At 46.1% G+C, this 26,457-nt stretch overlaps 2 protein-coding genes across 5 annotated transcripts; one reads left to right on the top strand and one right to left on the bottom strand.

Annotated features, from left to right (window-relative positions):
- Positions 1–64: 64 nt before the first annotated feature.
- Positions 65–8,967, top strand: si:ch211-132b12.7 (uncharacterized protein LOC564531 homolog). Of its 2 annotated transcripts, none has more exons than XM_036961840.1 (4): positions 65–632; positions 2,085–2,261; positions 3,263–3,465; positions 6,220–8,967. In XM_036961840.1, exons 2-4 carry the CDS (start codon positions 2,093–2,095, stop codon positions 7,438–7,440), a joined length of 1,593 nt encoding a protein of 530 aa, XP_036817735.1. In that variant the 5' UTR covers positions 65–632; positions 2,085–2,092; the 3' UTR covers positions 7,441–8,967. The 2 variants fall into 2 exon arrangements, with proteins under 2 accessions (XP_036817735.1, XP_036817734.1); XM_036961839.1 differs by having other exon boundaries at positions 2,082–2,261.
- A 9,814-nt stretch (positions 8,968–18,781) lies between these two features.
- Positions 18,782–22,757, bottom strand: LOC110503157 (major histocompatibility complex class I-related gene protein). Of its 3 annotated transcripts, none has more exons than XM_021581503.2 (6): positions 21,679–22,757; positions 21,211–21,468; positions 20,729–21,001; positions 19,419–19,703; positions 19,220–19,327; positions 18,782–19,099 (listed from the first exon to the last, which is right to left on the bottom strand). In XM_021581503.2, exons 1-6 carry the CDS (start codon positions 21,722–21,724, stop codon positions 19,080–19,082), a joined length of 990 nt encoding a protein of 329 aa, XP_021437178.1. In that variant the 5' UTR covers positions 21,725–22,757; the 3' UTR covers positions 18,782–19,079. The 3 variants fall into 3 exon arrangements, with proteins under 3 accessions (XP_021437178.1, XP_021437179.1, XP_036817838.1); XM_021581504.2 differs by having other exon boundaries at positions 19,419–19,608; XM_036961943.1 differs by having other exon boundaries at positions 21,401–21,468.
- Positions 22,758–26,457: the final 3,700 nt, after the last annotated feature.

The raw sequence follows: 26,457 nt of genomic DNA, 5'->3' as shown, positions 1-26,457 counted from the left end.
CCCAGAAAACGAAGTAGTCTTTATTATGCTACATCCTCCCAGATTGCTTGTGCTTACGCCCCAATCTCTTGATATCGACGGAAACCGTTTGTCATTCTAGCAAGGGAAGGGTCGTCACTAGTCAGCCACAAAGTCATAAACCTTGAATATTTATTCAATGTATCTTATTAAAATTCGATTATAAACCTAACTTTAACCTAAACCATATACTTATACTTACATTTAAATTACGATCAAAAAGCACATTCTTTTTTTTCATGAATGTTTACAATAGGCCTGTAGCCAATTCTGACTTTGTGGCTGTGGCAACTAGTGGAAACCCGCAGGGAGGTCTAGGAGGCGGGGACATTTTCAGGTTGGGTACCGATTATCAATTTTGGAACTGGGACTCGTTTCGTAGGATCTAACCGTTAGGCAACAGGCAGTCTTCACATCCCGTTAGCTAGTTTATACATTGAATTAGATAGATGTAATAGAAACGCAGCGATAGACACGCATAGATGACATGACATAAGGGAAACGTTGAAAGATAGAGCTAGAAGTTAGGTGCTCTAGCCAACAATACGGCGAGACGGAGCGCTATACAAGTGAAGTGAACCAACAGTGGCAAAGAGTCCAACTTGATATTGGAGGTAAGATGTTGGTGATTTTTTTTAAAATATATATATATATATATACTTTGAGACGGAGACTTTTGAAACAATAATTTAATGTAAAAGGTGCACTGACCACAGTTGCTTTATATGTGGACTTTTTGACCTGATTTAAACTTGCTGACCATACTTAAGCAAGTATTTAAACATTTGACAAATATAGTTGTCATGTTATTTCTTTGATTTATTTATTAGGCCTAATTATTTCTGACTTATTTCGTGCGTTTGGTATATCGCGTTTGTTAATGTGTAAAGCAATAGAGCAAGTTTGTCTGCTCTCCCGAAGTTGTGACGTTACATAAGGGAAAGGGGAGGAGCCCCAAGTTGTGACAGCGCACGTTTGATACCCATCATACACGTTTGTCCTAGTGGCCTATTGTTTACAAAATAACACCACAGAAAGTTACCTATAAACAATTGCTTAGTCGGAACGTCATAAAACCTGCCATTGGGTATCATCATGTACAAGAAAGTGTCAGTTCTCAGGGGGCTATATAGTCGCACAACGTTACTTTGTGCCCCTCTAAAAAGCTTGAGGTGCAAATGTATTTCATTTTGTCAGCTATTGTTTATTACATCGATTTTTAACCAATATTTCTGCTTACAAGTCCCATGACTGACTTAAAGCTCTTCTCCACGAGATAAATGGGTTTTCCTCGACAGTTGAAATTCAGCTGACAGTGTGGGTAGTCTAATGGTTAGAACCATCAGGCTTTTTTCTCTCTCTCTCTTATGCTGGACATAAGATACTCTCACTCAAACAGAGAAAATTCAAAGATTTGGGGAAAGAGAAATGGAGGGAGGAAATACCAAATTGTGTAAACATGTCTGTCAGAACAGGGTTGACCTATAGGGTGACAGTGTTACATAAAGAACCACATTTGCATCCACATACAGTATACCGCTCTAAAGACTAATCCCACTCATGTGCTAAATCACTTCTGAAGCTCTCATGACCATGTCCATGGTAACCGCCATGATTTAACGTCTCCCATCATGCCTGGTCAATACTTGCAAAAACGGTGTATTTTGTCATGGTGATGTTTAATTAGTGGGTGGATGTGATATTACCAAACACACATAGCACCCCCCCCCCCCCTCCCACTATTCTCGCGGCATGCACATACAGTTCACACACACGGGACCCTGATGTATCTAGGAGTGAAGAGGAGGAGCCAGGCAAAGGGAACAGGCTGTGGAGGGAGAAGTGACTAAGGAGGAGGAGCTAAATCAGAGATTATATATCCAGCAGCATAATGTCATTTCAACACGTAAAAATATTCAGTGAGGAGTTTTTATTTTTTTCTGCTACTTGGAACCAAGGTCTTTCTATTTTTATGAGAGTAGCTTTTTTGAAGTACCATAGGCCGATGCATTTTAAAACATATTACAGGGAAATGTTACTCAGTGGTGTATTTGGTTCTCCAGCAGGACGCAGTATGCCTCTGGAACAGGCTTGTCTAAGTGGGCGAGAGCCACGTGCATCCAGTAAGAATGCAGAGGACAGGAGCAACACTGCCACCCTGCTGGCCTCAAGGAGTACTGCAGACACAGAGTCCAACAGAAGAGGCTCTCGCTGCGGATCTGAAAAAGATTCTGGATATTCGGGTGAGGGAGAACGTTCCGGACACTCACCCACCCCCTCGCTCTTTCTCACTCCAATGTGTTTCCTGTAAACTCTCACACTGCCAGACAGTGTGACCATCATTTTTTTAAATTGGATTTATTTCACCTTTATTTAACCAGGTAGGCTAGTTGAGAACACCTTTATTTAACCAGGTAGGCCAGTTGAGAACACCTTTATTTAACCAGGTAGGCTAGTTGAGAACACCTTTATTTAACCAGGTAGGCAAGTTGAGAACAAGTTCTCATTTACAACTGTGACCTGGCCAAGATAAAGCAAAGCAGTTCGACACATACAACGACACAGTGTTATACATAGAGTAAAACAAACATACAGTCAATAATACAGTATAAACAAGTCTATATACGATGTGAGCAAATGAGGTGAGATAAGGGAGGTAAAGGCAAAAAAAAGGCCATGGTGGCGAAGTAAATACAATATAGCAAGTAAAACACTGGAATGGTAGATTTGCAGTGGAAGAATGTGCAAAGTATAAATAAAAAAATGGGGTCATGAGTCATGACACATAGGGTGACACTGTGTTACACAGGCCAGGCAGTGCAAGTCACAGCTTCCAATAGGATGAATTACTGACTACAGTATGACAAGTATGTGACGTGCAACCAACCAGTCTGAGGTGTTGTATTCCTAGTTAGAGAAGGACACACGTATAGTCTACATGCTCACTGGCCCTCTATTCAGTAGTATTGCTGATAGAATTCCGTGAATTCCTTCATGAGGACTACTAGATTACTGTCCTTGATGACTTGTGAGTATGACCCCACAGGTACACATGACTCACTCAGTAACCAGTGGGAAACGGTATAAAAATAATTGTCAAATTTCTTGTGAGGACAGCTCCCATCCCCCCTGTATTCCCCTTCAATCCTTCTGTATTTCTTCAATTCTTTACACTCATCTCTTCCCTTAACTTGCCTCTCTCTCTCTCTCTCTCTCTCTCTCTCCCCTTCTTCCTCTCCTCCAGACAACAACAGCTGCACAGACTGGCTCCATGCGGATAGAGAGGACCAGGGCAGCAGCGTGAGTGAGCCCAGGGGAAGGGAGGGTCTACAGAGCCAAGTCAAGCCCGAACAGGCCCCTCTCCAGGGGAATCACTTCCTGGTCCCCAGCCCCGGAAGCCCCGACCTCACCCCCATCTTCATCATCAGGAACGTGGTGCTCAAACAGGTGAGAGAGGTGGGAGGCAGGCTTGAGGTCAGTTCCATTTCAGTAGTCAATTGATAAAGTAAACCAAATTTCCAATTAAAAAATGTTCCTAATTGAAAAGCATTGAAGAGGTGGCTTGACTAGAGCATGAAACTGTGAAGAAAGACATGGCAGGAGGTGGCCAATCATAGGACAGCAAAACTAAACAGAGTAACAAATAAAAAGGAGAAATGGATACAGATATAGAGGAGAGGGAGAGGAGGAGGAGGAGAGAGGAGGGGACAGGAAGAGGAGGAAGAGGAGGGGAGAGGCGGAGGAGGAAGAGGAGGGGAGAGGCGGAGGAGGGGAGAGGCGGAGGAAGAGGAGGGGAGAGGAGGAGGAGGAAGAGGAGGGGAGAGGCGGAGGAAGAGGAGGGGAGAGGCGGAGGAGGGAACAGGCGGAGGAGGAAGAGGAGGGGAGAGGCGGAGGAGGGGAGAGGAGGGGACAGGGAGGGGAGAGGAAGAGGAGGGGAGAGGCGGAGGAGGAAGAGGCGGAGGAGGGGAGAGGCGGAGGAGGAAGAGGAGGGGAGAGGCGGAGGAGGGAAGAGGAGGGGAGAGGCGGAGGAGGGGAGAGGCGGATTAGGGGAGAGGAGGGGAGAGGCGGAGGAGGAAGAGGAGGGGAGAGGCGGAGGAGGGGAGAGGCGGAGGAGGAAGAGGAGGGGACAGGTGGAGGAGGTAGAGGAGGGGAGAGGAAGAGGAGGGGACAGGCGGAGGAGGAAGAGGAGGGGACAGGCGGCGGAAGAGGAGGGGAGAGGAAGAGGAGGGGACAGGCGGAGGAGGAAGAGGAGGGGAGGAAGAGGAGGGGAGAGGCGGAGGAGGGCGAGGAGGGGACAGGCGGAAGAGGAGGGGACAGGCGGAGGAGGGCGAGGAGGGGACAGGCGGAGGAGGGCGAGGAGGGGACAGGCGGAGGAGGAAGAGGAGGGGAGAGGCGGAGGAGGAAGAGGAGGGGACAGGCGGAGGAGGGCGAGGAGGGGAGAGGCGGAGGAGGAAGAGGAGGGGAGAGGCGGAGGAGGAAGAGGAGGGGACAGGAAGAGGAGGGGACAGGCGGAGGAGGAAGAGGAGGGGACAGGCGGAGGAGGAAGAGGAGGGGACAGGTGGAGGAGGAAGAGGAGGGGACAGGTGGAGGAGGGCGAGGAGGGGAGAGGCGGAGGAGGAAGAGGGGAGAGGCGGAGGAGGAAGAGGTGGGGACAGGCGGAGGAGGAAGAGCAGGGGACGGGCGGAGGAGGAAGAGGAGGGGACGGGCGGAGGAGGAAGAGGAGGGGACGGGCGGAGGAGGAAGAGGAGGGGACGGGCGGAGGAGGGCGAGGAGGGGACCGGCGGAGGAGGAAGAGGAGAAGACAGGCGGAGGAGGGCGAGGAGGGGACAAGGATAGGTGGAGGAGGAAGACAAGGTGATAGGGACAGGTGTATGAGGAAGAGGAGGGGACAGGTAGAGGAGGAGTAGACAGATGGAGGAGGTGACAGGGACATGAGGAAGTGGAGAGGGGGTGACAGGGACAGGTGAATGAGGAGGTGACAGGAAGAGGAGGTGACAAGTGGAAGAGGAGGTGACAGGTACAGGTGGAGGAGATGATGGGACAGGTGGAGGAGGAAGAGGTGAAAAGTGGAAGAGGAGGTGACAGGTACAGGTGGAGGAGATGATGGGACAGGTGGAGGAGGAAGAGGTGACAAGTGGAAGAGGAGGTGACAGGTACAGGTGGAGGAGATGATGGGGCAGGTGGAGGAGGAAGAGGTGACAGGTACAGGTGGTTGAGGTGACAGGTACAGGTGGTTGAGGTGACAGGTACAGGTGGAGGAGGAAGAGGAGGTGATTGGTAGATGAGGAGGAGTAGGCAGATGGAGGAGCTGACAGGTACAGGTGGAGGAGGAAGAGGAGGTGGCAGGTACAGGAGGGGGAGGAAGAGGAGTTGACAGGAGGAGGAGGAAGAGAAGTTGACAGAAGAAGAAGGAAGAGGAGTGGACAGGTACAGGTGGAAGAGGAAGAGAAGGTGACAGGGACAGGTGAAGGATAAAGAGAAAGAGGAGGTGACGGGAACAGATGGAGTAGGAAGAGAAGGTGACAGGGACAGGTAGAAGAGGTGACAGGTGGAGGAGGAAGAGGAGGTGATGGGGACAGGTGGAGGAGGAAGAGGAGGTGATGGGGACAGGTGCAGGAGGAAGAGGGGGTTACAGGTGGAGGAGGAAGAGGATGTGATGGGGACAGGTGAAGGGGGAAGAGGAGGTTACAGGTGGAGGAGGAGGAGGGGGTTACAGGTGGAGGAGGAAGAGGAGGTGATGGGGACAGGTACTGGAGGAAGAGGAGGTGATGGGGACAGGTGCAGGAGGAAGAGGAGGAGGAGGGGGTTACAGGTGGAGGAGGAAAAGGGGGTTACAGGTGGAGGAGGAAGAGGGGGTAACAGGTGGAGGAGGAAGAGGAGGTGATGGGGACAGGTGGAGGAGGTGATGGGGACAGGTGGAGGAGGTAGAGGGGGTTACAGGTGGAGGAGGAAGAGGAGGTGACGGGGACAGTGTGAGGAAGAAAGCACCTGGAAATGAGTTGTCTAATAAATGTCACTGTGAACCAGAATGACCAAATGGTTTTAGGGATGTATTTGATGGCACCAAACTCATCCTTGTTCACAATCCTCTTACAGCAAGTCCGCTCAAATAAGTTGCCCTTTTTTTTTACAGTATGTGTTAGCATGAGGAGTTGCCTCTCTTTCTCTCATCTTCCCTTCATACCCCCCCCCCCCCCCTAGAATGGCTCAGACCATCACCTCCAGAACCAGCTAAACTGGGAGAACAGAGGAGGAAGCTCCAATGACTCTGGCCCCTGTCATGTGATCCTGGTCCAGCAGCCCAGTGAAACCTCGGCCGCATCCCCAAAGCCCAACAGAACACAGTCCTGGAGATCTGACAGCACAGCTATGAAAACAAAAAGCAGAACCTACCTGCCCATTCTTAAGTCCTACCCTCGTATCGCTCCCCATCCCAGTAAGAAGCCATCAGACATAACCCCAGTGGACCCCCATGGTAAGGGTACTGGCAGGGAGGACCAGAGCCTGGACAAGAGGATGTGTACAGAGGACAAGAGGGATGAGGTGTCCACTACTACTCACTTACTGACTCCATCCAGAAAACATGTCCGCAAGCAGCCAGACCCCAAGAGAAGCCTGTCCCACTGGAGGAGCCCTGCCTCCTCCCGCTCCCCCAGCCCCCGCTCTCCCTCCACACTTTCCAGCTTTGTCTCCCGCTCTATGTCCAGCTCCGACACCACCACTGCCTCCTCCTACTCCTCTTCCGGTGGCTCCTCTCCCCTCTCGGCCAGGAGGTGGCCTAGCAGGCACGGTCCAGGCCTGTCCCTGTTCAGTGCGGCGCGCGACAGGCGCTTCCTGAACACGGTGGGCATCCTAAGCCAGTCAGGCCTGCTTGACATCACGCTGCGCACCCAGGACCTCCTCCGCCAGAGCAACGCCACAGACCGAGACATCGCTCAGCTCCGCCAGCACACACAGCTGCTGTACCAGGCCGCCAACCACCAAAACAACAACCCCTATAACAATGACCCTGATATTAACGACCCCAATGCCAACACAGCCAACGCGGGCTGGGAGAGGATACACCAGGCTATGGCTCAGTCAGGCTGCTACCCCAGCCTCAAGAACCTGGGGAGGGAAGAGGATCACAACACTTATAGTCCAGAGCCAGGAGTGGGAGGGGACGCCAGTTTCAAGAGAGACTCAGTTGACCCTAATATTGTCACTCATACCCACAATGGGGTGGAGGCCCCGGTCCCACCCTCGTCCCTCCTGGCCCCCATGTCAGATATTCTCCCACAGTACAGCTCTGTTTCCCTGTCACAGCATTCTCCAGTCAGCGTCACCACGTCCCGCTCTCACTCTGGGCAGGCCAGTGCCAAACCCCCTGAGACAGTCACCATCATGCCCCCTGACAGTTCCACCCATGGTGGTCTTCTCTAGCACCTGCCCAAGGAAAGGCAGGGCACCCGGCCAGTTTGTAACCCTCTAACATTCACTTCACTTCAGCTCCAACGAAATTCCTATAGTGGCTGAGGGGAAGAGGTTGAAGGTTTAATGACGTGTGAGACAATGTCGACAGAACGGCACTATGCTACACTGTATAGTTCTGCACAGCGTCTGAATACTATACATTGCCTGCCATAAGAACTCAGCTTCAGCTTACCTTTTAGTGAGCTGAATATCAAGACGTGCATTTTGATGAACTTCACTACGTATAGAGAAATTATACTGACAATGTACATTCTTTTTGTATTTGCCATATATAAAACAGACTGACCAGGTAAATTCAGGTGAAAGTTATGATCCCTTATTTATGTCATCTGTTAAATACACCTCAATCAGTTAGTGTAGATGAGGGGGAGAACACCGGTTAAAGAAGGATGTTTAAGTGCCTTTGAATATTTAAGTGCCTTTGAACAACAGGCTGTGGTAGTAGGTGCCAGACGCACTGGTTTGAGTCAAGAACTGCAACGCTGCTGGGTTTTTCACGCTCAACAGTTTCCCATGTGTATCAAGAATGGTTCACCAGCCAACTTGACACAACTGTGTGATACATTGGAGTCAACATGGGCCAGCATCCCTGTGGAACACTTTCCACTCCTTGTAGAGTCCATGCCCTGATGCATTGAGGCTGTTCTGAAGGCACAAGGGGGTGGAACTCAATATTCCTAATGTGTTGTACACTCTGTATAACCATATCGAATGGTTAAAGATGTCATTGAAACATAAAAGGCTATCTCATTCAGGATCTTGGAGATCCTACCAGGGAATTATGTATTAACATTGGTCTTTGATTGTTTTAGTATTGACAACAGCAGGTGTGTATGTGTTTGCTTCTTGAGTCTCATCCAAGGGAATGCCAGTACACACATATCTGTGACATAAAGACTGTTTATTTTTTAATCTACTTTAATTTGTGTTTTTAGATAAGCATCATTTTGTGGGGAATTCACCAATGTTTCTGATGTCTAATAAGTATTATTAAAATGTAATTGAGGTAACGCACTAATTGACGTAAACAAAAATGCTATTAGTTAAAGAGTTGCTTTATATTGGCCAAAAATGGTCTTTCATATTAAGAAACTGACAGAATGAGATGACCTTTTAATAGTGACTACAGCTGCTACCATGTAAACTGGAGTGACTTCAGGAAGTACGTCGTGAGCTGCCAGTAACCCATGTTAAGCCTTGAGCCGGGACAGTTGAAAGAACATTGTGTTTTGTTTAGTACAATGACAATCTGCATTGTCTCTAGGTTGCTCTCTCTGTGCTTGGGCTATGTTCTTTCAAATGTATTGTGGTGACACACTGTTCAAATATGGAACATGATGACACTGTATTGAAAAATGTGCCATTGTTCATTGTCAATGGTATTCTCTCAACATGTTGGTAAGGATACAAGAGTTCAGCTAGGTGTTGTGTTAAGACAAATGATCAGTATACAAAGAACTTTGACACAGAAGCTTTTCTAGGTGTGTGTCAGTTAATTTGTCTGTGGTCTCCCCTGCTGCTGTCATGAGTACCGGTCATGTGCTCCGGCTTAGTCTTTCTATTCCCGGGTCAACCAGAGGTCATGGTCCAGCCGACACAGGTGGAGGAAATGCTGGTGAGTTGAGGGGAAAGTCAGCACATCAATATGTCAAAACTTTAATGGTTAATGATTTAAGTGAGTTAGTTGGTTTCTTCAATACTTTGTGGTCATTTTGCAGTGAATAAATTATACCTACCCACTCAGTTTACAAAAATAATTTCAGATCTATAAGTCCTCCAATTTGATCCTTTAAACATAATTATCCTATGACCAATCCATGAAGAAAACCGTTTTTAAACACCAGTCACAGGTCAGTCACACTCTCACCTCTAAGACGGCCTGTCCCGGTGCAGATCTGTAGCAGGGCCCCCACGGGGACCAGGACGATGGAGGAGAGGGCCAAGAGCCACCCCAGAACATACACCCATCCTGGGTACACATACCAGCGGTTGAAGGTCAGGTGCTGGTACTCCATCAGAGAGCAGATAAATGACACCTGGGAGAGACGAGAGGAAATGAGGATTTCTTCAACATCAAGATATACTTTTAACATTTAAAGTAACTCCAAATCAGTTGTTTTTGTTGCTGTTGAGAACACTACCATCATTTCATACCTCGAAGACGTGAGCATGTGAATAGTTGCTTGTGTAAAGCAAGTGTATGTTTGTAAATGTAAGTTTTATATATATTTTATTGGACATGAAAGAGGGCATACAATCATTGACAGAAATATATTCCAAGTTAGTTCACAAGCGTTTCGCTACACTCGCAATAACATCTGCTAAACACGTGTATGTGACCAATATACACTGCTCAAAAAAATAAAGGGAACACTAAAATAACACATCCTAGATCTGAATGAATGAAATATTCTTATTAAATACTTTTTTCTTTACCTAGTTGAATGTGCTGACAACAAAATCACACAAAAATGATCAATGGAAATCAAATTTATCAACCCATGGAGGTCTGGATTTGGAGTCACACTCAAAATTAAAGTGGAAAACCACACTACAGGCTGATCCAACTTTGATGTAATGTCCTTAAAACAAGTCAAAATGAGGCTCAGTAGTGTGTGTGTCCTCCACGTGCCTGTATGACCTCCCTACAACACCTGGGCATGCTCCTGATGTGGTGGCGTATGGTCTCCTGAGGGATCTCCTCCCAGACCTAGACTAAAGCATCCGCCAACTCCTGGACAGTCTGTGGTGCAACGTGGCGTTGGTGGATGGAGCGAGACATGATGTCCCAGATGTGCTCAATTGGATTCAGGTCTGGGGAACGGGCGGGCCAGTCCATAGCATCAATGTCTTCCTCTTGCAGGAACTGCTGACACACTCCAGCCACATGAGGTCTAGCATTGTCTTGCATTAGGAGGAACCCAGGGCCAACCGCACCAGCACATGGTCTCACAAGGGGTCTGAGGATCTCATCTCGGTACCTAATGGCAGTCAGGCTACCTTTGGCGAGCACATGGAGGGCTGTGCGGCACCCCAAAGAAATGCCACTCCACACCATGACTGACCCACCGCCAAACCGGTCATGCTGGAGGATGTTGCAGGCAGCAGAATGTTTTCCACGGCGTCTCCAGACTGTCACGTGCTCAGTGTGAACCTGCTTTCATCTGTGAAGAGCACAGAGCACCAGTGGCGAATTTGCCGATCTTGGTGTTCTCTGGCAAATGCCAAACGTCCTGCACGGTGTTGGGCTGTAAGCACAACCCCCACCTGTGGACGTCGGGCCCTCATACCACCCTCATGGAGTCTGTTTCTGACCGTTTGAGCAGACACATGCACATTTGTGGCCTGCTGGAGGTCATTTTGCAGGGCTCTGGCAGTGCTCCTCCTGCTCCTCCTTGCACAAAGGCGGAGGTAGCGGTCCTGCTGCTGGGTTGTTGCCCTCCTACGGCCTCCTCCACGTCTCCTGATGTACTGGCCTGTGTCCTGGTAGCGCCTCCATGCTCTGGACACTACGCTGACAGACACAGCAAACCTTCTTGCCACAACTCGCATTGATGTGCCATCCTGGATGAGCTGCACTACCTGAGCCACTTGTGTGGGTTGTAGACTCCGTCTCATGCTACCACTAGAGTGAAAGCACCGCCAGCATTCAAAAGTGACCAAAACATCAGCCAGGAAGCATAGGAACTGAGAAGTGGTCTGTGGTTATCACCTGCAGAACCACTCCTTTATTGGGGGTGTCTTGCTAATTGCCTATAATTTCCACCTGTTGTCTATTCCATTTGCACAACAGCATGTGCAATTTATTGTCAATCAGTGTTGCTTCCTATGTGGACAGTTTGATTTCACAGAAGTGTGGTTGACATTGTGTTGTTTAAGTGTTCCCTTTATTTTTTTGAGCCGGGTATTTTGATCAGCCTCACCAAATATCCATTCCATGACCTCAAACACAGAGAGGAAGAGCAGACAGGGTTCCGTTACAGGCATAGTAGTCAAACAACTGGAACACATACATCCCACTCTGGGGACAGGAGAAGAGCGGTTTGAGTAGATATCAGCTACACAGACACACACAGTGAGAGAGAGACACAGCGAGAGGGGTGAGACACAGCAGCCCCCCCTCTTTGATCCCTTGCTGAGTTTGACCACGTTTGCCCATGAAAGAACTGATCAGTCTATAATTTTAATGGTAGGTTTATTTGAACAGTGAGAGACAGCATAACAACAAAAAAATCCAGAAAAACGCATGTCAAAAATGTTAGAAATTGATTTGCATTTTAATGAGGGAAATAAGTATTTGACCCCTCTGTAAAACATGACTTAGTACTTGGTGGCAAAACCCTTGTTGGCAATCACAGAGGTCAGAATTTTCTTGTAGTTGGCCACCAGGTTTGCACACATCTCAGGAGGGATTTTGTCCCACTCCTCTTTGCAGATCTTCTCCAAGTCATTAAGGTGTTGTGGCTGACGTTTGGCAACTCAAACCTTCAGCTCCCTACACAGATTTTCTATGGGATTAAGGTCAGGAGACTGGCTAGGCCACTCCAGGACCTTAATGTGCTTCTTCTTGAGCCACTCCTTTGTTGCCTTGGCCGTGTGTTTTGGGTCATACTGGAATATCCATCCACGACCCATTTTCAATGCCCTGGCTGAGGGAAGGAGGTTCTCACCCAAGTTATTCTGTCTCTCACTGTTCAAATAAACCTACCATTAAAATTATAGACAAATAATTTCTTTGTCAGTGAGCAAACATACAAACTCAGCAGGGGATCAAATACTTTTTTTCCTCACTGTATGTTGCATCCGTAAACTTACTCCCAGAATTCAGTGGCTGCAAAGGTTGAGTTCATCTGTCTGGTTTGAGAGTGGAAGTCAACACAGGCCTCTAATCAGGTAGAGAGAACATAATGTATGATACTGTATGATACATGCATTTAAATGGTCTAAGTTCCTCATTTGTTCAGCTGATCATCATTTGAATAACCAGTGCACCTTCTCCTTCATGGACTCACCTCCACCATTTTTGTAGCAGAGGTAGGGGAACTTCCACGCGTTACCTAGGCCCATCACGTTCCCTGCTACGGCCAGGAGAAAGTCTTTCTCGCTGCCCCAGTGACCTCTCTTTTCCATCCTCACCTTCGCTAATCCCTCCTCCCCTGCACATCCCTGCTTGACCATCACCAACATTTCCTTCTGGCCCAGGTCGTCATCCTTTCTTTTTCTTTCGTCCCGTCTCTCCCATATGTCTGTCCGTCCATTGTGTTCTGAAGGCTGGTATCTTTTCCAAGTTCAGCCAGCGTGACTGAAGCAGCAGGAGTCTGAAATGTACTCATTGACTCAGACAGACACATTCCAACTGCTACCGTTGAGTTTGGACGACTACAATCCTTCAATAAGTTACTGAGGCCTGAAAGGACCCTATTTAAAGACATGGGTTCTAGAGTACATCAATAAGTTACTGAGGCCTGAAAGGACCCTACTCAAATACATGGGTTCTAGAGTACATCAATAAGTTACTGAGGCCTGAAAGGACCCTACTCAAAGACATGGGTTCTAGAGTACATCAATAAGTTACTGAGGCCTGAAAGGACCCTACTCAAATACATGGGCTCTAGAGTTCATCAATAAGTTACTGAGGCCTGAAAGGACCCTACTCAAATACATGGGCTCTAGAGTTCATCAATAAGTTACTGAGGCCTGAAAGGACCCTACTCAAAGACATGGGCTCTAGAGTTCATCAATAAGTTACTGAGGCCTGAAAGGACCCTACTCAAAGACATGGGCTCTAGAGTTCATCAATAAGTTACTGAGGCCTGAAAGGACCCTACTCAAATACATGGGCTCTAGAGTTCATCAATAAGTTACTGAGGCCTGAAAGGACCCTACTCAAAGACATGGGCTCTAGAGTTCATCAATAAGTTACTGAGGCCTGAAAGGACCCTACTCAAAGACATGGGCTCTAGAGTTCATCAATAAGTTACTGAGGCCTGAAAGGACCCTACTCAAAGACATGGGCTCTGGAGTACATCAATAAATTAGCATAATGACAATTTACAAACAGGGAGGAATTGTATTCCATCTCCTTGCACTCATAAAGTTGTTTATTTCATTGAAATCAAAGGGGCTTTTGCTTTGTCTCAACCATTAACACTATGCCGTTCATTATGTTTAACAGTGCGAGCATGATTCCTGACAGAAATTAAGGGTAAATTCCTAACTTGCCAAACCTGTCTGCTGTACGTGTAGAGTAAAACTGTGATGCCATCTTTGCAAGGGACCAACCAGGTAATGAGGCTGTGTCAACAAACTCACAGAAACAGAAGTGTGAATGGAATCTCGTCTCTTCACAGACAAGGTGCATACATCCATCTTTAGATGAAGCGTATCTTGATTTGGGCTCTGCTTTGCAGCCATACTATTCTATATCAGGTGAGTATACTTAAGGACATTTACATGACATATATTCTTTACCTATTTACTGTATATTAACCATATCTTTGTACAACATATTTCAAATAAAATATTCTCTCTGTATGTTCTCGTTACAAATCAGCCGGGCTAGACAATCTGGAACCTCTCTTTCTAAAATTATCTGCCGAAATTGTTGAAACCCCTATTACTAGCCTGTTCAACCTCTCTTTCGTATCGTCTGAGATTCCCAAAGATTGGAAAGCTGCCGCGGTCATCCCCCTCTTCAACGGGGGTGACACTCTAGACCCAAACTGTTACAGACCTGTATCTATCCTACCCTGTCTTTCTAAGGTCTTCGAAAGCCAAGTCAACAAACAGATTACTGACCATTTCGAATCCCACCATACCTTCTCCGCTATGCAATCTGGTTTCAGAGCTGGTCATGGGTGCACCTCAGCCACGCTCAAGGTTCTAAACGACATCATAACCGCCATCGATAAGAGACATTACTGTGCAGCCGTATTCATCGACCTGGCCAAGGCTTTCGACTCTGTCAATCACAACATTCTTATTGGCAGACTCGACAGCCTTGGTTTCTCAAATGATTGCCTCGCCTGGTTTACCAACTACTTCTCTGATAGAGTTCAGTGTGTCAAATCGGAGGGCCTGTTGTCCGGACCTCTGACAGTCTCTATGGGTGTGCCACAGTGTTCAATTCTCGGGCCGACTCTCTATTCTGTATACATCAATGATGTTGCTCTTGCTGCTGGTGATTCTCTGATCCACCTCTACGCAGACGACACCATTCTGTATACTTCTGGCCCCTCCTTGGACACTGTGTTAACTAACCAACAGCTCCAACAGCTCTTAAACGCAAGTAAAACTAAATGCATGCTATTCAACCGATCACTACCCGCACCTGCTCGCCCGTCCAGCATCACTACTCTGGACGGCTCTGACTTAGAATACGTGGACAACTACAAATACCTGGGTGTCTGGTTAGACTGTAAACTCTCCTTCCAGACTCACATTAAGCATCTCCAATCCAAAATTAAATCTAGAATCGGCTTCCTATATCGCAACAAAGCATCCTTCACTCATGCTGCCAAACATACCCTCGTAAAACTGACCATCCTACCGATCCTCGACTTTCGTGATGTCATCTATGAAAATTGCCTCCAACACTATACTCAACAAACTGGATGCAGTCTATCACAGTGCCATCCGTTTTGTCACCAAAGCCTCATATACTACCCACCATTGCGACCTGTATGCTCTCGTTGGTTGCCCTTGCTTCATACTCGTCGCCAAACCCACTGGCTACAGGTTATCTACAAGTCTCTGCTAGGTAAAGCCCCGCCTTATCTCAGCTCACTGGTCACCACAGCAGCACCCACTCGTAGTACGCGCTCCAGTAGGTATATCTCACTGGTCACCCCCAAAGCCAATTCCTCCTTTGGTCGTCTTTCCTTCCAGTTCTCTGCTGCCCATGACTGGAACGAATTGCAAAAATCTCTGAAGCTGGAGACTCACATCTCCCTCACTAGCTTTAAGCACCAGCTGTCAGAGAAGTTTACAGATCACTGCACCTGTACATAGCCCATCTGTAAACAGCCCATCTATCTACCTACCTCATCCCCATACTGGTATTTATTTATTTTGCTCCTTTGCACCCCAGTATCTCTACCTGCACATTAATCTTCTGCCGATCTACCATTCCAGTGTTTAATTGCTAAATTGTAATTACTTCGCCACCATGGCCTATTTATTTCCTTAACTTACCTCATTTGCACTCACTGTATATAGACTTTTTGTTTTATTTTGTTCTACTGTATTATTGACTGTATGTTTTGTTTATTCCATGTGTAACTCTGTGTTGTTGTATGTGTCGAATTGCTACACTTTATCTTGGCCAGGTCGCAGTTGCAAATGAGAACTTGTTCTCAACTAGCCTACCTGGTTAAATAAAGGTGTTCTCAACTAGCCTACTTGGTTAAATAAAGGTGAAATAAAATAAAATAAAATGTTCTGTTGTTTTGCAGATGCTCAGATCCTCCACCTATATCACATAGGGTCAGAGGGTGTGTCAGGTCTGCCAGTGTTCATGGGGTCGTGGAGTGTAGATGACAAAACCATCCTCCAGTATGACAGTACACTTGTGAAGGTGGTAAATTACCTTTTAATGGCGTCAGACCGAGACTCTGCATCTGTCCTCGTGCTACTAGACCTTAGTGCTGCTTTTGACACCATCGTTCACCACATTCTTTTGGAGAGATTGGAAACCCAAATTGGTCTACACGGACAAGTTCTGGCCTGGTTTAGATCTTATCTGTCGGAAAGATATCAGTTTGTCTCTGTGAATGGTTTGTCCTCTGACAAATCAACTGTACATTTCGGTGTTCCTCAAGGTTCCGTTTTAGGACCACTATTGTTTTCACTATATATTTTACCTCTTGGGGATGTCATTCGAAAACATGTTAACTTTCACTGCTATGCGGATGACACACAGAGTACATTTCAATGAAATGAGGAAGTGGATGGCTAACAAACTTTCTACTTTTGGAACAGAACAGAGATGCTTGTTCTAGGTTCCAAGAAACAAAGAGATCTTCTGTTGAATCTGACAATTAATCTTGATGTACAGTCATCTCAAATAGAACTGTGAAGGACTTTGGCATTACTCTGGACCCTGATCTCTCTTTTGACAAACATATCAAGACTGTTTCAAGGACAGCTTTTTTCCATCTACGTAACATTACAAAAAAAGAAACCTTCTGGGCAGACTGTTTCCTTCTGTTGGCTGTACTATTCTGAGGGCAGACTGTTTCCTTCTGTTGGCTGTACTATTCTGAGGGCAGACTGTTTCCTTCTGTTGGCTGTACTATCCTGAGGGCAGACTGTTTCCTTCTGTTGGCTGTACTATTCTGAGGGCAGACTGTTTCCTTCTGTTGGCTGTACTATTCTGAGGGCAGACTGTTTCCTTCTGTTGGCTGTACTATCCTGAGGGCAGACTGTTTCCTTCTGTTGGCTGTACTATTCTGAGGGCAGACTGTTTCCTTCTGTTGGCTGTACTATTCTGAGGGCAGACTGTTTCCTTCTGTTGGCTGTACTATCCTGAGGGCAGACTGTTTCCTTCTGTTGGCTGTACTATTCTGAGGGCAGACTGTTTCCTTCTGTTGGCTGTACTATCCTGAGGGCAGACTGTTTCCTTCTGTTGGCTGTACTATTCTGAGGGCAGACTGTTTCCTTCTGTTGGCTGTACTATTCTGAGGGCAGACTGTTTCCTTCTGTTGGCTGTACTATCCTGAGGGCAGACTGTTTCCTTCTGTTGGCTGTACTATCCTGAGGGCAGACTGTTTCCTTCTGTTGGCTGTACTCTCCTGAGGGCAGACTGTTTCCTTCTGTTGGCTGTACTCTCCTGAGGGCAGACTGTTTCCTTCTGTTGGCTGTACTCTCCTGAGGGCAGACTGTTTCCTTCTGTTGGCTGTACTATCCTGAGGGCAGATTGTTTCCTTCTGTTGGCTGTACTCTCCTGAGGGCAGACTGTTTCCTTCTGTTGGCTGTACTCTCCTGAGGGCAGACTGTTCAGTGTGAAGCAGCCTCCAGCGCTGGTGTTTGTTATGGACTCCACAGGCAGCATGTTTGAGGAGATCACTACTGCTCGCCTCCGTGCCCACTTCATTATCCAGACCCGCGCCAACACCCCCGAGCAGTCTGGCACCTTCCTGCTGGGGCCCTTCTATGACCCAGGTGAGGGGAGAGGGAGAGGGCATGACCGGGCCAGGGGGTTAGGGGTCAGGGTTAGGGTCAGGGCCAAACCCCTGTGCCGAAAGTGTGTTACAGGCAAAACTCCTTTCTTCAGTTTATTTAATGTGCACATACTAATCACCTTGCCCATCCCTCTATATGTCATCATTTCCCGTGTAGTATCCCTGGTATCACATCCTATCCCCTTCTCCCCCAGGATCCTGACATGTCTCCCCCATCTTGCTCCACCATGCGAGTAGAGCACACCTGCCCAGGCCAGATGGACTGTCTCTCTGGCTGTCTCTCGGGCCTGGCTTCCCTCCAGCTTTCCCTGGGTCAGGGCGTTCTTACCCTGCTCCACGGCCCCACAGACCCCCCCAGGGGACATCCTAGAGGAGAACCAGCCCACCCCCAACCACAACCAGAGAGACAGGGAGCAGACAAGCCTAGCACAGGGGGAGAATGGCCATGCTGAACTGAGTGAGACCCAGGTAACCCTCCTCTGAACGTGGCCCAGTGGACAGGTGGATTGCCCTGTGGGTGAGGTACGCCTCCCCCTGCTGCGAGACGGGACTGGCAATGTGCGGCGCTGCCATCTGACCTCCAGCCAGCAGACGGGTATGTGGGAGAGGAGTGGAGTGTTAAACAGGGCTGTAGAGAACCCACTGCAAAGTTACTTCCTGTTTCCATTGTTGTTGAGTTTGATTTGGACTGTTCCACTGTAGGTTGATGTGGGAACATTTCTCTATGTCAAATAAGCTTTAAGATGTTCTGTAACCAAAAAATCTTCTGTTTTTATGGGCCACTTGAAGAATACTTTAGACTTCAATTCCTCACTTGAAAACACACTGTAACTGGAAACCCTACACTGGAAAACAGACAATGATTAATTAAGTTGTGTTTTTTAAATTGTATTTAAATAAATGATGTGTTTTTTTAATTGTATTTCAATAAATGATGTGTTTTTTTAATTGTATTTAAATGAATGTGTTTTTTTTAACTAGAATTTTCCATGAATGTAGTTCCTTCAGTCCAAACCATGTTAAAATCAAATCACAACATATTTAAAGTACATTTCACAGTCAAAACACACTTCACAGAAGGAAAAACAAGACAGTTGAAATATATCTCCTTCTCCATGGAGTTACTTCCTGATGTTAGCCACTCCTTCAATGACATACTAAAATGTTTATTTGTTGTTTAGATTACATCTTGCAGCTCGTAAAATAAGAACAGGAAAAGAAAAAAAGAAAATGTAACATCAACCACAACAAAAGCAGCAATTTTAACATGTATACATATCTTTAGGGTTGTATAGAGAGCATCAACAACAAAAGCAGCAAGTCTAACATTATGTAAATTACTTTAGGGTTGTATAGAGCATCAAATGCATACAGACTTTTCTCATTCATCGTTGGTCATCCTCTTACTCATCCTCTTGGGTTTTGTGCTGAATAAACAGGAAAGGGAAAAATCTTTAAAATGTGTGTGAGGGGTCATTAAGCTCTTGTTTACTTTACTCTGATCAGAAATAACACCTAGTGCAGCAAGAATTAAGATTGACTCTTACCTACTGCTCTCCTCCATACTAAATACTTGAATAGGACAGTGAGTATCAAGACTACAGATACAATGATGACTATAGCCATGAGCACATTGGCCAGGTTCTTCTTTGGAGCTAGAAAAAATACATACATATGAGCATATTACATGCTGTAGTATATCTTCAGCTGATTCAATTGTAAATTATATTGGGAAATGTACCCTACCCCAGGTTACTGTGATGTTCCCAGCTATACTGCTGTGGAGCACCAGGCAGCTGTAGCTCTGGGTGTCCTGGGCTTCCTGTGGGACAGTCAGGCTCTTCCTTAGCTGGTATGAACCGTCTCCGTTGGGCAGCACCTCGCCACTGTTCACCCCGTCTACCATGGGAAGCCCCTCTGCCCCCAGCCACTCCACCTGCACCGCCCGAGGGTAGAACCCTGTCACATGACATGTGACCTCCACCTCGGAGTTGCCATGAGGCGGTCTCTCAAACAGACTCACCGCAGGGACTTAAGAGGAACATTTTTGATGAACACATTTGGTCTGCCTTTCCAATGCAAGTGACATCTTGACATTACAGACGTGTTGTTTGTTAACTACAAAATGTCACATCTCAAAGAACATATACAGTGCCTTCGGAAAGTATTCAGACCCCTTGACATTTTGCACATTTTGTTATGTTACAACCTTATTCTAAAATGTATTCAATTGTTTTTTCCCCTCATCAAACCTACGCACAATACCCCACAATGACAAAGCAAAAACAGTTTTTTAGAAGTTTTTGCTAATAAAAAAAAACAACTGATATCACATTTACATAAGTATTCAGACCCTTTACTCAGCAATTTGTTGAAGCACCTTTGGCAGCGATTACAGCCTTGAATCTTCTTGGCTATGACGCTACAAGCTTGGCACACCTGTATATGGGGAGTTTCTCTTATTATTCTCTGCAGATCCGCTCAAGCTCTGTCAGGTTGGATGGGGACTGTTTCTGCACAGCTATTTTCAGGTCTCTCCAGAGATGTTTGATCAGGTTCAAGTTCAGGCTCTGGTTGGACCACTCAAGGACGTTAAAAGACTTGTCCCGAAGCCACTCCTGCATTGTCTGGGCTGTGTGCTTAGGGTCGTTGTCCTGTTGAAAGATGAACCGTTGCCCCAGTCTGAGAACCTGCTACAGAGCGCTCAATTTTGAGTCTCATAGCAAAGGGTCTGAATACTTATGTAAATAAGTTATTTCTGTTTTAGTTTTTTTTAACACATTTGCAGCAATTTCTAAAAACCTGTTTTCGCATTGTCATTGTGGGGTATTGTGTGTAGATTGCTGAGGATTTCTTTTTCATTCACCCATTTTAGTATAAGGCTGTAACGTAAACAAAGTGTGGAAAAAGTCAAGGGGTATGAATACTTTCCGAAGGCACTGTATAGCTTGTGCTCTGGGGCAATGATTATGTTTAATGGAAAGGAGAACATAGGTATGGTAAGTGCAATACCTTGGTTTTACAAAATGTATCGGTTAATAAAGGGGTGTTGTTACCTTTGGGTTCTCGAACTGTAACGCTAAACTCTAACAGTTTCTCCAGCCAACGGATGCATCCAGATTCGTAATGAATGACCAGCCTAACAAGATCTTCTAAATCTGTTTCCCTTTTTCTTTTGTAAAAAACAGCATGGGAAACTGCAGCTGTCCATGTTCTGGTCGATACATCGAAGCTGACAAAGTCTTTGCCGTCATATGCATGGCTCATAAAGGCCTCTGTGGTTCCGTCTGACTTCCATCCACAGCGTCCATGAGCTTGGTAAAAGTGATCTGTATGACACATAAAATGACCATAATAAATCAGCACCATTTACTTCAAATATAGACTGCTGGTTAAAAGTATCAGCTCACAAAGGTAGGCTAATGGCTGCAACTAAGAAAATATGTTTTTTGGGTTATTGAACCTCTGTATAGCCATGCAATTCTCCTTAAGGCCTTCAGCTCTGTTGCACTGTCTCGGCACACATATTTTGTCTTACCATGTGAATGATTGTAATGTTCACTTGTTACTCTCACAGCAGTATCCATTACATATCGATTAAATTTCAGATTTCGATGAACCTCCTGCCAAAATTCAATTCCCTCAGGGTGGTTCAACCATTCCGGCACTACGGCCTCTTGTTCAGCACTGCTGTTGTAGTAATAGACAATGACATCATCTATCATTACCAACTGGATATTTTTCGGATACAAGGTCCCTTGGGTTGCGATGCAATGACGATGAAGAGAATGAGGGGCTGGAAGACAACACTTCAAGTTATCGTTTCTGTAGCCTATTTCAATAGACAACGTGAAGACAATATTGTGTAGGGGTTGTGTTTGCTGGGTTTAGCCTATTGAAGCCTTTAAAAAATGTATACACAGTAAAACTGCATTCAGTTTGTTATACAATGACACAACTTGGTGAGACAAGAATGCCAAAAACACAATTCAAATAATGAACTCACCTACGATGGAAAACTGCATGAATGAAATTAAAATTGTGGTTATCATATTTGCAATAACATGTCCTCGTTGGTGTATTCATGAACACAGAAGTGAAAGTGAAAGTGAAATGTGTTCTTCTTCTTCTTCTGTGGATTTTAGGTGTATTACCGCCACCAACTGCACTGGAGTGTGGACCAGAGGGGAAGGTCTAAATCCTACCCAATAATCTCGTCTCTCTAAGGAAACGATATACATAATTAAATACTACATCTCCTGAAGATTTCCCCGAAAGTTGACTTAATCCTGGCTCTTCAACCCCATTACTCCTCAAATCGAATAACAAATCGCTCCATTTCTCTCACATATTTCTGGCACTGAAAAATAACATGTTCCACTGTCTCCATCTCCTCCTGACAATGATCACACGTCCCAGTCGGATGTTTCCCCACCACTTTCAATGTACTATTGAGCCTTATGTGTCCCAGTCTCAGCCTTGTGACTACACTTTCCTCCCTCCTCTCTCAGCCTGAGGACCTCCCCGACCCCACCTTTTCCTGGATCTTATACGTCTTCCCTTACTCTCCCTGTTCCACAACTCTTATACGTCTTCCCTTACTCTCCCTGTTCCACAACTCTTATACGTCTTCCCTTACTCTCCCTGTTCCACAACTCTTATACGTCTTCCCTTACTCTCCCTGTTCCACAACTCTTACACGTCTTCCCTTACTCTCCCTGTTCCACAACTCTTATACGTCTTCCCTTACTCTCCCTGTTCCACAACTCTTATACGTCTTCCCTTACTCTCCCTGTTCCACAACTCTTATACGTCTTCCCTTACTCTCCCTGTTCCACAACTCTTATACGTCTTCCCTTACTCTCCCTGTTCCACAACTCTTATACGTCTTCCCTTACTCTCCCTGTTCCACAACTCTTATACGTCTTCCCTTACTCTCCCTGTTCCACAACTCTTATACGTCTTCCCTTACTCTCCCTGTTCCACAACTCTTATACGTCTTCCCTTACTCTCCCTGTTCCACAACTCTTATACGTCTTCCCTTACTCTCCCTGTTCCACAACTCTTACACGTCTTCCCTTACTCTCCCTGTTCCACAACTCTTACACGTCTTCCCTTACTCTCCCTGTTCCACAACTCTTACACGTCTTCCCTTACTCTCCCTGTTCCACAACTCTTACACGTCTTCCCTTACTCTCCCTGTTCCACAACTCTTATACGTCTTCCCTTACTCTCCCTGTTCCACAACTCTTACACGTCTTCCCTTACTCTCCCTGTTCCACAACTCTTATACGTCTTCCCTTACTCTCCCTGTTCCACAACTCTTATACGTCTTCCCTTACTCTCCCTGTTCCACAACTCTTATACGTCTTCCCTTACTCTCCCTGTTCCACAACTCTTATACGTCTTCCCTTACTCTCCCTGTTCCACAACTCTTATACGTCTTCCCTTACTCTCCCTGTTCCACAACTCTTATACGTCTTCCCTTACTCTCCCTGTTACACAACTCTTATAGGTCTTCCCTTACTCTCCCTGTTCCACAACTCTTATACGTCTTCCCTTACTCTCCCTGTTCCACAACTCTTGCCACTTATTTTTACCCACTGTTCTTATTAACCCCTTGGCTTCTGCTCCTGTTTGGAAATAATATCCACTTCCTCGTTCCCCTCTACTCCCACATGAGCTGGTACCCAGAGGAACATCACAAATACCCCCATCTCTTTCACCCTAAACAAACACTGCTACACCTCATACAATACATCCTGTCTGCTCTGAGATACACATGCATTTAAGCTCATCAGTGCTGTACAGGATTCAGAGCAGATGAGTACCCTGTCTGGCCTCACCACCTCCACCTACTCTGCAGCCAATAGTATGGCCAACAACTCCATTGTGTAAACAGATAAATGTTCTATTGCTCTTTTTGTCACTGCCACCTTAAACTCAGGAACACTAAAAGCTGCTCCTCTCCTCCGTGGTTTAGGGTCCTTAGATCAATCTGTTAATATAGTGAGAAAGCATAGTATTGTGTTTATAAATGTTCACTTACAACTGAATCTACTCCTTCCTCAACAGCTCTTACCCTCTCAAGCAACCATAGATATATCCCTGGCTGAGGGAGAAACCAAGATGGGATAGCAGGAAGAACCACAGAGGGGCTAAACTCCCTCCCAAACAACCCCATCTCTCTCGCCATGCAATTGCAAATCCACCCAAAGCTTGTATTCAGATTTTGTTCATGTTCCTAGCACTGAAGGAGTACCTTTTTTGTAGGATGTTTAATCTTATGTCCTTGTAGATTTACCCAATATGTCATGGCTAGCTGTTGTCTTCTTAACTTCTTAACGGCATCTCTCCCAACTCTACCTGCATTGCTGCCACCGGAGAGGTCCTAAGTGTTCCACAACATATTCTTCGGGCTTGGGCCTGGATAACATCAGGCTGTTTTAAAGATGTCTGAGCGGCTGATCCATATGCTATACTTCCATAATCCATTACTGACCTTAACAGCGCTATATATAGCATTTTCACCTCCATTCTATATGCCCCCCCCCCCCCCTCCCCCACTCCATTCCTGACAGGCAACGCATCACATTCAATATTTTCTTTCTGTTGACAACTACTCTCAATATGCTTCACCCATGTCATTTGAGTGTCAAACCAGAACCTCAGGAATCTAAACACTCCCACACTCTCCAGATTCCTTCCATACAACTTCAAGTGTATTTCCTTCCCAACCTTCCTTCTAGAAAAAAACACAGTCTGTGTTTTCTCAACTGAAAACTTGAAGCTCCACCTGAGGGACCACCGCTCTACTTCACAAATCACTTCTTGAACTCTTCTGGCTGTCTGGGTAATATTTCTCCCTCTCTTCCACAGAGCCCCATCATCCGCAAAACAATGACCTCCCAATATCAGCTGTCACCTGAGAGAATACATTGTCAATCATTATGGAGAACAACAAAGGACCAATGACACTTCCCTGGGGGGTATCATTATCCACCTCATAGCTTGCTGATATAGAGCTCCCCACCCTCACTTGTATTGATCGCCCAAAAAGGAAAATCCTTTATCCAGTTAAACACCCTTCCTCCAACTCCCATTTTAGCCAGCTTGATAAGTAGGCCTTCCTTCCACATCATATCATAAGCCTTCTCTACATAAAAGCTACTACCACCTCCTTATTTGCTTGTGTCTTCCGTATGACTGACTCAAGGCACAGTACAGGATCCATCGTTCCCCTGCCTTTCCTGAACCCACTTTTATCTGGTGACATTAGTCCTCTACTCTCCAGTCAGCCTTTCCGTTATCATCCTTTCCATAAGTTTACGTACATGAGATGTCAACGCTATCGGCCTATAGCTTGAAGGACTGGTAGGGTCTTTACCTGGTCTCCTTATTGGCACCACTACCGCCTGCTTCCAACTTCCAGGCAGTTTCTCTTCCTGCCACACCTTATTATAAAGGCCCAATACTTTCCAAATTGCAGTGTCACTGAGAGGAGCCATCATGATGTATGTGTTGACAAGTTTGTGTCAGTGGCTGTGGGACGGGAGTGGAGTGTCAAAAGGGGCTGGAGCATAGAATTAGTTAAAGGACTCATCTTGGTATCATCTTTGTGTTTGATAAAAAGATGAAGCTAATATTGATGATTTACTGCCACTTGCAGGGATGGAGTCCTGAACCAAATCTTGTGTAATTGTTTATTGTGGCCACTAGATGGCGGTGATATACAAAAGCATCCATGCAAATCAAATCAAATGTTATTGGTCACATACACATGGTTAGCAGATGTTAATGTGAGTGTAGCGAAATGCTTGTGGTTCTAGTTCCGACTATGCCGTAAAATCTAACAAGTAATCTAACAAATTCACAACAACTACCTTATACACACAAAGATAAAGGGAAATAATACATAACAAAAACAAATAACTGCATAGTTTACTAAGGACCTGAAACGAGGCGACCATCTCTATTGGCGCCATCTTGGAGGACCCAGCATCTGCCCCGAGAGGTATGGGGAGATGAACACACACAGCTAAATTAATATAGCTGCAAGCAGCAATGCCGGGGTTCAGCCGTTGACCCACTGTGCCACTATCATGACAAATTAGACACATCGCCCCATGCAATGAGAAACTACTCAAATTAAAACATGTCATTTAATTGTCACATGCTTTGTAAACAACAGGTGTAGACTTACAGTGAAAAGCTTACTTACTGTACTGTTTACCATATCACTGGTTATATCCATAATGAGCCCTCTAACTAACTCTATGGGCTGGAGAGACTAGGCTGCCAAGCTACATCCGGTTTTTGTTGTTGCAGAGTTTGATTTGGACTGTTCTACTGTAGGTCAGTGTGAGGGGTGTATGGACACAGCTTAAGTTCGGGGGTCTGAACCTCGCTCTGTGCAACAGGGTTCTGGACTTCCTGACGGCCGCACCCAGGTGGTGAAGGTAGGAAACAACACCTCCACTTCACTGATTCTCAACACACCTGTACTCCCTGTTGACCCATGACTGCGTGGTCCCACATGCCTCCAACTCAATCATCAAGTTTGCAAACTACACAACAGTAGTAGGCCTGATTACCAACAATGACGAGATAGCCTACAGGGAAGAGGTGAGGGCCCTGGCAGAGTGGTGCCAGGAAAATAACATCTTCAACGTCAACAAAACGAAGGAGCTGGTCATGGACGCCCCTATCCACATCGACAGGACCAGTGGAGAGGGTGAAAAGCTTGAAAATCTGAAATGGTCAACCCACACAGACAGTGTGGTGA

The sequence above is a fragment of the Oncorhynchus mykiss genome, chromosome 24, assembly GCF_013265735.2.
Source record: "Oncorhynchus mykiss isolate Arlee chromosome 24, USDA_OmykA_1.1, whole genome shotgun sequence".
In the NCBI taxonomy this organism is placed as follows: Eukaryota; Metazoa; Chordata; class Actinopteri; order Salmoniformes; family Salmonidae; genus Oncorhynchus; species Oncorhynchus mykiss.
The sequence above is the reverse complement of the archived record's forward strand: the minus strand, read 5'-3'. Positions and strand labels throughout refer to the sequence as shown.

What these genes read in the sequence shown, in the direction of transcription:
- si:ch211-132b12.7 (XM_036961840.1), top strand. Translation starts at nt 2,093, where the DNA reads ATGCCTCTGGAACAGGCTTGTCTAAGTGGGCGAGAGCCACGTGCATCC. An exon ending in AAAAGATTCTGGATATTCGG is followed by an intron (nt 2,262 to 3,262) that starts GTGAGGGAGAAC and finishes CCTCTCCTCCAG; the next exon opens with ACAACAACAGCTGCACAGAC. An exon ending in GGAACGTGGTGCTCAAACAG is followed by an intron (nt 3,466 to 6,219) that starts GTGAGAGAGGTG and finishes CCCCCCCCCTAG; the next exon opens with AATGGCTCAGACCATCACCT.
- LOC110503157 (XM_021581503.2), bottom strand. Translation starts at nt 21,724, where the DNA reads ATGATAACCACAATTTTAATTTCATTCATGCAGTTTTCCATCGTAG. An exon ending in TACAGTTCGAGAACCCAAAG is followed by an intron (nt 19,704 to 20,728) that starts GTAACAACACCC and finishes GTTCCTCTTAAG; the next exon opens with TCCCTGCGGTGAGTCTGTTT. An exon ending in AGTATGGAGGAGAGCAGTAG is followed by an intron (nt 19,100 to 19,219) that starts GTAAGAGTCAAT and finishes CTGTTTATTCAG; the next exon opens with CACAAAACCCAAGAGGATGA.